General features: G+C 40.8%; 1 protein-coding gene across 4 annotated transcripts in view; it reads left to right on the plus strand.

Annotated features, from left to right (window-relative positions):
- The window catches only part of LOC109892921 (rho guanine nucleotide exchange factor 12-like), a 133,822-nt gene that overhangs the window by 73,577 nt on the left and 45,370 nt on the right, over positions 1–14,875 (plus strand). For 3 of the 4 annotated variants that reach the window (XM_031826816.1, XM_031826814.1, XM_020485806.2), the window contains 5 exons: positions 10,338–10,457; positions 10,655–10,771; positions 11,504–11,629; positions 11,726–11,824; positions 12,297–12,407. In XM_031826816.1, coding sequence (XP_031682676.1) covers positions 10,338–10,457; positions 10,655–10,771; positions 11,504–11,629; positions 11,726–11,824; positions 12,297–12,407 — 573 coding nt within the window. The remainder of the gene's footprint in view (positions 1–10,337; positions 10,458–10,654; positions 10,772–11,503; positions 11,630–11,725; positions 11,825–12,296; positions 12,408–14,875) is intronic. The other variant, XM_031826815.1, reaches the window with a different exon arrangement.

The following is a 14,875-nucleotide window of genomic DNA, read 5'->3' on the forward strand; positions in this document are numbered from 1 at the left end:
ACTTCCCCCACTAGGCAAACCATTAACAGTATTAAATTGCCTATTGTTATATAATAAAGATAACCTTTCACATTGAACAGCTACAGTGCTGCTCTTTGTTTATGCCCATTTAGCATCGTTCACACCCTCTTAAGCCTTAGACTCACCTAGGGTTGTTGCAGTGACCTTATTACCACTATACAAAAAAAGCACCATGCTTTACCAACTGAGCCACACATGACCTGTTACGGCTTTCTAGGTGTGGTGAAGGAGAGTCGGACCAAACTGCAGCGTGTAGATTGCGATCCATATTTAATGAACAAAACGAAACAAACAAAACAAAACAAAGAACGTAACGAAAACCGAAACAGCCTATACTTGTGTAAAACTAACATAGAGAACAGATAGGACAATCACCCACAACAAACTCAAAGAATATGGCTGCCTAAATATGGTTCCCAATCAGAGACAACGATAAGCACCTGCCTCTGATTGAGAATCACTCCAGACAGCCATAGACTTTGCTAGAAAACCCCACTAGCTACAATCCCAAATATATACACACCAAAACCCCAAGACAAAACACACCACAATACAAAAACTCCATGCCACACCCTGGCCTGACCAAATACATAAAGATGAACACAAAATACTTTGACCAGGGCGTGACATGACCGTCATTGTAATCTCCTCTAATGCCCTCTGGACATGCATTGGTAGTACCCAACTTGCTTAAAGCGTTAGCCTACATTTATAGTGAATTTGTATTTGATTTTGAATAATAGTTTTTTTTTCTCATACAGGATGACACATTACCTTTAGCTACAGAATATCTGAACACCATGTGTTTCCATCTCTCTCTCCTTCATTCCTTTCTCAAGCATGCAGAGAGAGGGGCTGTCAACAGTTGAATTGTATATGTTTCCTTGTGAAAACATGTTACTATCAATGTTCCCGAACAGATTTCACTTGGTTTCCCAAATTCAGCACACGGTAGCTGCAGGAACAGGGTTGGAGAGCCCATGACATACAGAGTTTGGGAGGAATATCACCTGTCGCATGGCGAGAGGCTACATGCTCCTCAAGCAGTGGTTGATACATGTAGTGAAATAACATGAGTAGCCTACCTAGCATGGAAAAACTATCTGGCAGGAAAGCGGTCTCCATTCGCTATTCGAATGCATATGAATGTCCTGCCCATTTCTACATACAGTATCAATAAAGACAATATTAAATTGAGAATAGTCTGATGGGTGAAAATATTATCACTTGATAAGAGAACAGTGTTTGCAGCCTGAGGCAAGGAACATAGTGCAAGCTTTTTTTGTGACCTTTTCAAATCATTAATAGCCTACAGTCGCATCATGCAGCCCATATATGTTTTGATTTCATTCACAACTAAAGTTGCCAAATAATTCTAAATCTAGCATATAGGACATGTTTCAAATGATCACTTTTATGCTCAAGGTAGCCACTTCATATCAAATCAAATCAAATTTATTTATATAGCCCTTCGTACATCAGCTGATATCTCAAAGTGCTGTAAATCGTTTTTTCAAATGTATTATAAAAAACAGAAATACCTTATTTACCTAACTATTCAGACCCTTTGCTATGAGACTCGAAATTGAGCTCCGGTGCATCCTGTATCCATTGATCATCCTTGAGATGAAAAAGTGAAGGGGGTCTGAATACTTTTCCCGAATGTACTGTATAAGCGTATCTTGTCTGATAAATGAACAAGCCTATGGCATGGCGCATAGCCAGATAACATACAGTAGGCCAACTCATATTCTGTTCTCCTGAAATAGTATCTTAAACAATCCTCCTCCTCACCTCAAATAATTTTATAAAACAATCAACAATGGCACTTGACCCAACTGCTCGGCCAAGGTGCTACAGGGAGTAGTGCGTACAGCCCAGTACATCACTGGGGCCAAGCTTCCTGCCATCCAGGACCTCTATATCAGGCAGTGTCAAAGGCCCTAAAAATTGCCTAGACTCCAGCCACCCTAGTCATAAACTGCTCTCTCTGCTACTGCACAGCAAGCGGTACCGGAGGGCTAAGTGTAGGTCAAAAAGGCTTCTTAACAGTTTCTACCCCCAAGCTATAAGGCTGCTGAACAGCTAATCAATTGGCTACCCGGGCTATTTCTATTAACACCCCCCTTTTTTACACTGCTGCTACTCACTGTTTATTATCTATGCATAGTCACTTTACCCTTACCTACATGTACACATTACCTCAATTACCTCGACTAACCTTTACTCCTGCACATTGACTCGGTGCCGGTACCCTCTGTATATAGCCTCTTTATTGTTATTTTGTTACCTACATTTTTTTACATTTGTTTATTTAGTAAGTCTTTTCCTAAAAGAATCGGACCCTTTTTTTCAATTTTCACCTAAAATGACATACCCAAATCTAACTGTCTGTACCTCAGGACCTGAAGCAATATGCATATTCTTGATACCATTTTAAAGGAAACAGTTTGTAGAAATGCAAAATTAATGTAGTAGAATATAACACATTAGATCTGGTAAAAGATAACACAAAAAAACATGAGTTTTCAAAAAGAGTATGACTTAGGACTCTAGGTGCCATTTTGATTTTGGAAACTAGATGGGGAGTAGTATATGTGCAAAGTTTTAGACTGATCCAATGAACCATTGCATTACAGTTCAAAATGTTGTATTAAGTCTGCCCAAATGTGCCAAATTGGTAAATTGATACATTTTCAATTATAGAGAACATACAAAAATGATATGGTAATACAAAATGTAAGTTTACACAATCCCAGGAATGTAATAAATTATGTTTAATTAGCTTCCCTACAGAAAAGACACTAACCTTCATACATCTAGATGGGGGTGTGGGGCCAGACACAGCAGAGGTTCAAACGGTAGATCCAAGGTCCTACATTTGAATATAAAAATGTATTTTATCAAACAACACTATGCTACGTTTTATCTCTGGGACCCTCAGGATGACAAATCAGAGCAAGATTACTGAATATAAGTATATTATTTACTTTCAGAGGTGAATGTATCAAAGTTTTTTGTTGTTGTGCACTCTCCTCAAACAATGGTATTTTTCCACTGTAATAGCTACTGTAAGTTGGACAGTGCAGTTAGTAACAAGAATTTAAGCTTTCTGTCCATATAAGACATGTCTTCTTGTTACTTACAACGTCATGCTAATCACATTAGCGCATGTCAGCTCAACCGTCCCGCAGGGGGGACACTGATCCTGTAGAGGTTTTAAAATTGCATTGTTTCAAAATTGCATTGTTGGTTAAGGGCTTGTAAGTAAGCATTTCACGGTTGTATTCGGCGCATGTGACAAATAACATTTGAATAAATTTTAGCGTCGGAGCTGGTGTAATAGGTTTCCACCTTCCTCCTAAATATTCCTTTTGCGTGTTTGATGTGTCGTTGGAGGTCATAGCAGGCTTTCTTGTAAGCGTCCGTGTCCCGTTTCTTGTAAGCGGTAGCTCTAGCCTTTAGCCCAGCGTGGATACTGCCTGTAATCCATTGTTTTTGGTTTGGATACGTTCGTATAGTCACTGTGGGGATGACATTGTCTATGCACTTACCTATGTACCTACATCGATTCGGCCAAGGTTAATACTTGTAAATGAAAACATTTCAATTATTAAATGCTCACCTTGTACCTATGTTTGTGCTCTGTACAATGGTTCCTCCTGTAAAAGTTGTGCCATACTGCAGCACACCTTGCGGGCTGCCGCAGAATTATATGGCAAGTTATTTAAGTGTCAGCCATTGTTTCCATTAATGCTAGTTAGTGATAGTTTGACCACCAGAGGGAATCTTTGAGAAGCTTTTGACAGTCTTTAATATTGGCTGTACAAGAGAATTTAAAACCTTTTTTGTAAGAACATAGTATATGAGATTGATTTTAAGAAATTTAGCTTAATTAACTTGATAAATATTATGGTGTTTCTATTACAAGAAAAATGAAACCTGGTGCTGTTCAACCTGACCGGTCGGGAGTAGGCTACAGTACTAAGAGTAAAATAATAACATGTCCACACCCTAATTGTAGTCTAACCAATACCCAAATAGAGATTCAGTGAAAATAACATCTAATTGATTTATCAAGACCAGTTGCCATGCTTGTCTGTGTGAAAAGGTGCTGAAATAGTTGACCACACGCAGGTAGGCTATTGCTTCAAATCCTATTGCACTGCATATTAAACTGACATTATTATTGCTATATTCCACCCTATATTCCACACGTTACTCTCTCTCGCACATACACTTGCTGTCTTGACCTCTGAATGCTCGGCTATGAAAAGTCAACTGACATTTTCTCCTAAGGTGCTGACCAGTTGCACCATCTATAACCACTGTTAATATTATTTGACCCTGCTGGTCATCTATGAATGTTTTGAACAGCTTGAAAAATGATCTAGCCTTCATGGCCATGTACTCTTATAATCACCAACCAGTTTGGATTTAAGTATAACTTTTGTATGACTGACTCCTTTAGTGAGAGGTCTAATGCGTTAATATTTAATCATTTCTGCCATGTGAATTCATATTCATTATATAAATAGGCCCATGTGCACCTTGATATTGGGGGTGCGCCATGCAGCCGTGCCTAACGGGGAAAGGGTGGATGGAGCCGGTCGGGCGCAACCCAGGCGACATGGCGATGCGGGGATCGGAGCTCGTGTGAGAGCTGAAGCCACCCTCCCGACCCAGAACCCCACGCCGAGGGAAGGGACAAGCGGAGGATGTGGGCCCCCTACCCTACCCAGTCCTCAGAGAGTCATAGATACTCCCGCCGTTTATCCGTGCTTCATTGGTCTGTTTCGCTTGATGGCCCTCCGATCTGTACTTGTTAGATGGCCCTCCGACCTGCAACCGTTTTCTACGGTTATATACAATTGAAGTCGTAAGTTTACATACACTTAGGTTGGAGTCATTAAAACTTGTTTTGCAACCACTCCACAAATGTCTTGTTAACAAACTATAGTTTTGGCAAGTTGGTTAGGACATTTACTTTGTGCGTGACACAAGTAATTTTTCCAACAATTGTTTACAGACAGATTATTTCACTTATAATTCACTGTATCACAACTCCAGTGGGTCAGAAGTTGACATACACTAAGTTGACTGTGTCTTTAAACAGCTTGGAAAATTCCAGAAAATGTCATCATGGCTTTAGAAGCTTCTGATAGGCTAATTGACATCATTTGAGTCAATTGGAGGCATGGATACATTTTTCTGCATAATTTTTTGACAGAAAATGGCAGATTTTTGCTATGTTACGTAGATGGAAAAAAGCTATCCTTGAAACAGTCTTGATATGTTCATCAAAAGAGAGATCAGGGTCCAGAGTAACGCCGAGGTCCTTCACAGTTTTATTTGAGACGACTGTACAACCATCAAGATTAATTGTCAGATTCAACAGAAAATATCTTTTTTTTCTTGGGACGTAGAACAAGCATCTCTGTTTTGTCCGAGTTTAAAAGTAGAATGTTTGCAGCCATCCATTTCCTTGTCTGAAACACAGGCTTCCAGGGAGGGCAATTCTGGGGCTTCACCATGTTTCATCAAAATGTACAGCTGTGTGTCGTCCGCATAGCAGTGAAAGTTAACATTTGATGTTTTCGAAAACAATAGTGGTCCTAAAACGGAACCTTGAGGAACACCAAAATGTACAGTTGATTTGTCAGAGGACAAACCATCCACAGAGACAAAATGATATCTTTCTGACAGATAAGATCTAAACCAGGCCAAGAATGTGGTGATCGATGGCATCAAAAGCAGCACTAAGGTCTAGGAGCACTGGGACAGATGTAGAGCCTTGGTCTGACGCCATTAAAAGGTCATTTGCCACCTTCACAAGTGCAGTCTCAGTGCTATGATGGGGTCTAAAACCAGACTGAAGCATTTCATATACATTGTCTTCAGGATGGCAGTCAGTTGCGGTGCAACAGCTTTTTCTAAAAATGTTGAGAGGAATGGGAGATTTGATATGGGCCGATTTAGTTTTTTATATTTTCTGGGTCAAGGTTTGGCTTTTTCAAGAGAAGCTTTATTACTACCACTTTCAGTGAGTTTGGTACACATCCCGTGGATACCGAGCCGTTTATTATGTTCAACATAGGAGGGCCAAGCACAGGAAGCAGCTCTTTCAGTAGTTTAGTTTGAATTGGGTCCAGTATGTAGCTTGAAGTTTTAGAGGCCATGATTATTTTCATCATTGTGTCAAGAGATATAGTACTAAAACACTTGAGTGTCTCCCTTGATCCTAGGTCCTGGCAGAGTTGTGCAGACTCAGGACAACTGAGCTTTGGAGGAATACGTAGATTTAAAGATGAGTCTGTAATTTGCTTTCTAATGATCATGATCTTTTCCTCAAAGAAGTTCATGAATTTATTACTGCTGAAGTAAAAATCTATCCTCTTTTGGGGAATGCTGCTTTTTAGTTTGCTTTGCGACAGTATAAAAAATTAATTTGGGATTGTTCTTATTTTACTCAATTAAGTTGGAAAAATAGGATGATCGAGCAGCGGTGAGGGCTCTTTGATACTACACAGTACTGTCTTTCCAAGCTAGTCAGAAGACTTCCAGTTTGGTATGGCACCATTTTCTGGCAGCTTGCTTCAGAGCTCGGGTATTTTCTGTATACCAGGGAGCTAGTTTCTTATGACAAATGTTTTTAGGGGTGCGACTGCATCTAGGGTATTCACAAGGTTAAATTGAGTTCCTCAGTTAGGTGGTTAACAGATTTTTGTCTTCTGACATCCTTGGGTAGGCAGAGGGAGTCTGGAAGGGCATCAAGGAATCTTTGGGCTGTCTGAGAATTTATATCACGACTTTTGATGATCCTTGGTTGGGGTCTGAGCAGATTATTTGTTGCGATTGCAAACGTAATAAAATGGTGGTCAGATAGTCCAGGATTATGAGGAAAAACATTAAGATCCACAACATTTATTTCATGGGACAAAACTAGGTCCAGAGTATGACTGTGGCATGAATAGGTTCGGAGACATGTTGGACAAAACCCACTGAGTCGATGATGACTCCGAAAGCCATTTCGAGTGGGTCTGTAGACTTTTCAATGTGAATATTAAAGTCACCAAAAATTAGAATATTATCTGCTATGACTACAAGGTCCAATAGGAATTCAGGAAACTCAGTGCGGAACGCTGTATATGGCCCAGGAGGCCTATAAACAGTAGCTCTAAAAAGTGATTGAGTAGGCGGCATAGATTTCATGACTAGAAGCCCAAAAGACTATATATTTTTTTTTTTTTGTGAATTGAAATGTGCTATCATAAATGTTAGCAACACCTCCGCCTTTGCGGGATGCACGGGGGATATGGTCACTAGTGTAACCAGGAGGTGAGGCCTCATTTAACACAGTAAATTCATCAGGCTTAAGCCATGGTTGTCAGGCCAATCACATCAAGATTATGATCAGTGATTAGTTCATCGACTATAACTGCCTTGGAAGTGAGGGATCTAACATTAAGTAGCCCTATTTTGAGATGTGAGGTATCACAATCTCTTTCAATAATGGCAGGAATGGAGGAGGTCTTTATTCTAGTGAGATTGCTAAAGTGAACACCGCCATGTTTAGTTTTGCCCAACCTAGGTCGAGGCACAGACACGGTCTCAATGGGAATAGCTGAGCTGACTACACTGACTGTGCTAGTGGCAGACTCCGCTAAACTATCAGGCTGGCTAACAGCCTGCTACCTGGCCTGTACCCTATTTCATTGTGGAGCTAGGGGAGTTAGAGTCCTGTCTATGTTCGTAGATAAGATGAGAGCATCCCTCCAGCTAGGATGGAATCCGTCACTCCTCAACAGGCCAGGCTTGGTCCAGTTTGTGGGTGAGTCCCAGAAAGAGGGCCAATTATCTACAAATTCTATCTTTTGGGAGGGGCAGAAAACAGTTTTCAACCAGCGATTGAGTTTTGAGACTCTGCTGTAGAGCTCATCACTCCCCCTAACTGGGAGGGGGCCAGAGACAATTACTCAATGCCGACACATCTTTCTAGCTGATTTACACGCTGAAGCTATGTTGTGCTTGGTGACCTCTGACTGTTTCATCCTAACTTCGTTGGTGCCGACGTGGATAACAATATCCCTATACTCTCTACACTCACCAGTTTTAGCTTTAGCCAGCACCATCTTCAGATTAGCCTTAACGTCGGTAGCCCTGCCCCCTGGTGAACAGTGTATGATCGCTGGATGATTCGTTTGAAGTCTAATACTGCGGGTAATGGAGTCGCCAATGACTAGGGTTTTCAATTTGTCAGAGCTAATGGTGGGAGGCTTTCGGCGTCTCAGACCCTGGAATGGGAGGAGTTAGAGGCCAGAGAATGCTCGGCCTCTGACTCCGACTCGCTGCTTAATGAGGAGAACCGGTTGAAAGTTCCTGTCAGCTGAATGAGCGACAACGGTTGAACATTCCTACAGCATTTCCCTCCAGAAGCCATGAGAAAGTTGTCCGGCTGCGGGGACCGTGTGAGGGGATTTATACTACTATCTGTACTTACTGGTGGCACAGACACGGTTTCATCCTTTCCTACACTGAAATTACCCTTGATGTGCAAAAAGCCAAAGAGCCCAGTCTTAAACATATGATGGGCCTCTCTTAGTAGCTTTCCTAGAAAACCCATTTGGATTTAGATACAATGAAGGCTTTAAGAGAGATGTTTTATTTTAATAGTTTTTACTCATGTTCATTATAAATATGCTAATTTATCTTTATCTGGTTTGACATTCCAAATAAAGTTGTTTTTTCTATCGCATGATTTGAAACAGGATTCTCCTGGAACCATGAACAAATATGTAAACTGCGATATCACTAGAGAATTCATCTGGATATTCTTCCCGCAAATAGATAGAATCTTGAAACCGTGGAGAGGCAACTTTGCTAAGTTTTTGATCAACATTTATTGTTGCAAGATCGCTCTACTTTTTCGGGATAAAGTTAGTATCTTTTCGACTTAACCATCTGAACATTTAACCAGGCGAACACATGACAATTTAAAGTTTGTATCTTTTAGAGGCCTAATCCGTAATATAGTACACTTATTGTAGTTGGGTTTTAGTCAAGAGAAACTGGAGAAATGATCTATGTTCACATTGAGGCCCTTGAAGATTGAGGACTCATGAGAACTTGAATTATTGGCATAGATTGATACTTTTGTTTCTAAGCCCTTTTAGCCCCTTAATGTTATCATTAGCCATAATGCTAAATAGTTCAACTTAACAGTTCAATGGCCATAATAAATAAGTATGCTGATAGAGGGCAACCTTGTTTTACGCCTCTTGACAATTCAAAGTTCTCAGAGAAGTAACCATTATTTATTATTTTGTTTTACCCATTTTATGAGAGATTCTCCAGAATGTAAAAAAATCCAGGCACTTATAAACATATTCTAGATGTACTGTATCAAATGTTTTCTGAAATTATGCTATAAAGATTATATCTGGTTTCCCTGCATTATCATAGTTTTATTTCCATTATTTCTAGTGGATGTCTAATGTTTTCTTCAATTTATCTTTTATATACCTTTTAAGAATCTCATCTGATCGTGATGAATAATATCTGGTGGGGACTTTTTGGTTCTATACGCAATACAAGAGAACATTTGTTAAAAATATTTTGCTTCCTCATGCAAGATCTCTGTTGGTGAGATAAGGATTTCTCCATCATTTAACTATTTTTTTGTAAGTTATTTTTGGTAGCGTTTCTATATTGAAGGTTTAGGAAAAACCTTTGATGCATTTTTTGGGCCTTCTCTAAAAAATGTTCTTATTTAAAAAAATATATAAATGAAAGCTAATATTTCCTGAATTAGTCCCTCAAAGTCCTTTTGTTTTGCCTCTAGAATATTCAGTGCTTCTGTATTATATGTATTTTCACCATTGATGTGTAATGTTAGATTTTCTATTTCTGTTGTAAGTTTTTTAAATTATGAATGCCTTTCGTTTTTGTTAAGAAAGTAGTGGTTACATTTCCCAAAAGCCAATAATTCTTACCACTAAACAGATACACTACAGTTGCCATGGGTAACCACTGATAAACACTGACCACGTCTTGCCCTCCCCTTAGTTTCACTTCCTTCTATGATAGACCATGAACTAAAACTAGGACTGTGGGAACTGGACACACAAACATGCTTGTACACTCACACACACTCTCCCTCTGACTCACTCACTCACTCACTCACTCACTCACTCACTCACTCACTCACTCACTCACTCACTCACTCACGCTTAGAATACACCTCCTCTTCTCTTCCCCCCCACTTCCTACCTAATTCCTCTCCTATCGTGTCCTGTGTTATGTCACGTTATATCTAGGCTATGAAGGAGGAGTACAGCAGGAACCCCACAACGAAACTACTGAAGGACATCCAGGAGGCCAAGAAACACATTCCTATGCTACGTGGCCAGCTCAGAAAGGCCACAGGCACACCTCAGGTATACCCACCTACGTATACACACGTACATATGTTCACACACATGTACGTGCATATGTATACAAACACACTCTCTCTCCCATAGACACAAACACTCTCTTGCTGTCTCCATCTCACAGGTACAGACACACTCTCAAAGGGACAGCACAGTTACTGCCTGGCCTACCACCCATTTATAGTAGGTGTGTGTGTTTTCAGGATGGCTCCCTCTCCCCCTGGGACGGTGAGGGGGGGGGCGTTGGGGCAGCCGATGGAGAGCAGACCCCCTCCTCGCAGGTAGAGAGCGGCAGCAATGAAACCTGGACCAATATCACTGTGAGTCTGTCTGTTATTATCACCACCAGACGCTCCATGACAACTACATGTGAATTGGCATTCTCAATACAATACCATTGTACTGGAATTAATAAATAAATAAAAGAATCATCATATGTTTTATTGTCACATACACCCAATAGGTGCCGTGAAATATGCTTATACAGGGTCAGCCAGGCAACCCTGGAACAAATTAAGGTTAACTGCCTTGCTTGATCAAGCACATCAACAGATTTTTCACCTTGTCGGCTTGGGTATTCAAACCAACAACATTTTGGTTACTTGGCAAACGCTCTAACCGCTAAGCTACCTGCCAACCAGGGTTGGGGTCCATTCCATTTAAATTTGGTCAAATTAGGAAGTAAACTGAAGTGCCAATTCCTATTTTCCTAAATTTTTTAACTAGGCAAGTCAGTTAAGAACTCATTCTTATTTACAATGACGGCCTACCCCGGCCAAACTCAGACGACGTTGGGCCAATTGTGCCGCCCTATGGGACTCCCAATCACGTCCGGATGTGATGCAACCTGGATTAGAACCAGGTACTGCAGTGACATCTCTTGCACTGCGATGCAGTGTCTTAGACCACTGCGCCACTCGGAAGCCCCAAATACTTTTCTATCAGAAAATTTGACTGGAACGTGTGGTATCACTATCACAATGCCCATTCAAAATTGGAGACTGGCAAATGTTATACATTATGTGAATGGTGTGTGTGTCTCTGTATTTCAGGTGTCTCCCAGTCCCCTCCCTGAGAGTCCGTGCCAAAGAGAGACCCCCTGCCATAACCCAAAGACCACCCCCCGAGACAGCCTCAACTCCTGCCCCTCGCCTGACGCCGAGGACACGCCGGACTTGGTGAGACACAGATGCACACACACACAGTATATTTGTATATTCCCAAAACTAGATTTAGAAGGAAGTCATGCTCATGTCTGTGTACGTGTGATTCAGAACTGTAACTTCCAGTGTAGTGTGGGCAGCCCCTTGACCTGTCTCAACCCCCAGATCATCGGAGTAGAGGACGACTACTTTGACACCGAGCAGGAACAGGTACTGGTGGACTAGTGCTAGACTGCTGGCTAGCTGTCGTCTGTCTGGCTCTGACTGTCTGGCTCTGTCTGACTGTCTCTGGCTGTCTATCCCTCTCTGGCTGTCTATCTCTCTCTATCTCTCATTTTGTGCCTGTCTGTCTCATTCTCTTGATGACTCTCTCTCTCTTAGCAAGTCTGGGAAAATAAAGCCAAGCTAGTAGCGTGAGGCAGCTTGATGTAAAAGTACACCCCCGGACAGGATGCTAGTCTGTCACAGCGCCTTACAGCAATCCATCACCTTAATGCTGAATGCCAAGCAGAGCGGCATCAGGTCCCATTTTTATAGTCTTTGGTATGATTCGACTGGGGATAAAAACCGCCAACCTCTCAATCTCAGGGTGAAAACACTTTAACCACAAGACAACAGGGTTGGTATCTCTCTCTTACTCAACTCTGTCTGTTGATCTCTACCCTGTCTCCCTGTCTTTCAGATCAATGGTCAGTGTTGTTGTTTCCAGAGTATAGAGCTGCTCAAGTCTCGGCCCGCTCACCTGGCCGCCTTCCTCCATCATGTGGTCTCTCAGTTTGACCCTGCACCTCTGGTAAGACCACCACACACATACACACTCACTGTACATATACACACGCGCGCACACCAAGGTTATGAAAGTGTTGTGTTTTTCTATTAGATTCTCTAGTTAAAATGTATCAACATATATATATATTTTTATATTATTTAGTTTTGGTGTTAGGGACATAAAGCATGCGTGGAAGGCTAGGAACCATTTGGGTTGTATAGTTTGTGTGTTTTTTTGAGATGTCACTTCTTTCAACGGGGGGCAGTAATACATAACGTGACGGGTCATGTCATAGGTTAGGTTAGCCCTTCTCATGAATCCAATACTACATTGGACTCATTCTACTTCCCTTTTGATTAGCTGAGGTGGTCTGGTCGAATGTAAAACGCTCTTTCTAGACACATTATCTTTGGTTGCGATATGGTTTTGGAAACTTAATTATGATCCCAAAATAACTTTACGAATACAAAAGATACACTTAGTGTTAGCTCTTTTACCACAAATTTCCACTGATGTTCTTTGTGTAACACAGCTATGAGACATTTTTTGATGTTGTTCCCTCCCGAGTTTCCATTAGCTCAGGAAGTGCAATGCAAAACACCTCCATGGGAATCTGTTAAAATGGAGCACAGTAAGTGCATCTTTTGTATTTTTAAAATAATTTTGGAGTGATATGAAAGTGGAATTTCTGATGTTTCCAAACCGTATTGCACGCGGTGATTATTAACGGTTAACAGACGCCTCACAAGTCCTCAACCGACAGCTTCATTAAATAGTACCCGCAAAACAGCAGTCTCGACGTCAACAGTGAAGAGGCGACTCCGGGATGCTGGCCTTTAATCATCACAAGCATTTGGATTAGCTAACACAATGTGTCATTGGAACACAGGAGTGATGTTGCTGATAATGGGCCTCTGTACGCCTATGAAGATATTCCATAAAAAATCTGCCGTTTCCAGCTACAATAGTCATTTACAACATTAACAATGTCGACACTGTATTTCTGATCAATTTGATGTTATTTTATTGGACAAAACATTTGCTTTTCTTTCAAAAACAAGGACATTTCTAAGTGACCCCAAACTTTTGAATGGTAGTGTATACATTGGATCTATATTGGATCCAGCTACTGTGAAAAGTTTGGATGTGTGTAAAACCCTCCGTAGTCTGCGTTGTTTTAATATTTTCTACCCACATAAAGAAATTATGGTGCCTGTAAGTGTGACATAGCCTATTTAAAACAAGTTGTTATTTTGTTTAGAATTTGATTAAAATTATTATTTAATCTTGCTTATTGGCATGTCCATGCTCAGCCATAATGCAATTGACAGTAGGCCTAGCCCCTATACCATGCGATTAATTAGAACAATGTGGACTGCAAATGGGTTCAAGTTAACGTATTTAGCAAAGATAGATCTACATTTTGTTATTTCATTACTGTAACCCATTTAACAAACTATAATGGAATAACATTGGAATTGTGGTTGATTCCAAAGCAATACATAAAAGACCACAAGTACACAACTTGAAACAACCACATATGTGACAACATTTGAAATGGTGTTTTTTACATTGGATAAAAGTACAGAGTCAGAGCTAGAAAATGGCATGTCATATACTGCAGTTGAGGAACAATGGGAAAGTTATTCTGCTTTGAAAGTTGAAAAACTTGTATGCCCACTTTTGAGAAAATGTTTTGGTACATGTACTGGAGAGCTCTTCTTTTTCTACACAGATTCAGCATCGTTCACACCCTCTTAAGCCGTGACCCCACCCATCTTTTTAAGGATTCACATGTTAGGCCATGTGGTAAACACACGCTATATCAAATCTAAGTTTATTTGTCACATGCACAGGATACAGAAGGTGTAAACGGTACAGTGATAGTACTTGTGAAAAATGGCGCTGGAGCAGAAGGCAGGCATTTTACGCGCCCCCAACCGATTGTGTTTCGTTTATTTATCTGCGTTGTTTGTAACTTATTTTTTTTGAATTTTTGGGACATAAGGATGCCACTACCATCTCTTATGACCGAAAAGAACATCAGGACTGCGATTACTCACCACGGACTATCAGAATCCTTTTACTTCTTCAACGACTCTGACGAGCCTGAGGCGGACTATATAAGGCTCCCTCGGGAACAGGCCCTGACCCCAGGGATCTGCATAAAGAGGAGGCGGAGAAAGAGTGTGTATGTGCCAATAAAATGGACGAATTATTGGGAAGATTAAACTACCAACGGGACATTAAAAACTGTAACATTTTATGCTTCACGGAGTCGTGGCTAAACGACGACAATATCAACATACAGCTGGCTGGTTAATATCAACATACAGCTGGCTGGTTATACGATGTATCAGCAGGATACAACAGTGGCGTCTAGTAAGACAAGGGGCAGCGGTTTATGTATTTTTGTAAACTACAGCTGGTGCACGATATCTAAGGAAGTCTCGAGCCATTGCTCACCTGATGTAGAGTTTCTCATGATAAGC

Source organism: Oncorhynchus kisutch, linkage group LG6 (genome assembly GCF_002021735.2).
Source record: "Oncorhynchus kisutch isolate 150728-3 linkage group LG6, Okis_V2, whole genome shotgun sequence".
Lineage (NCBI taxonomy): Eukaryota > Metazoa > Chordata > Actinopteri > Salmoniformes > Salmonidae > Oncorhynchus > Oncorhynchus kisutch.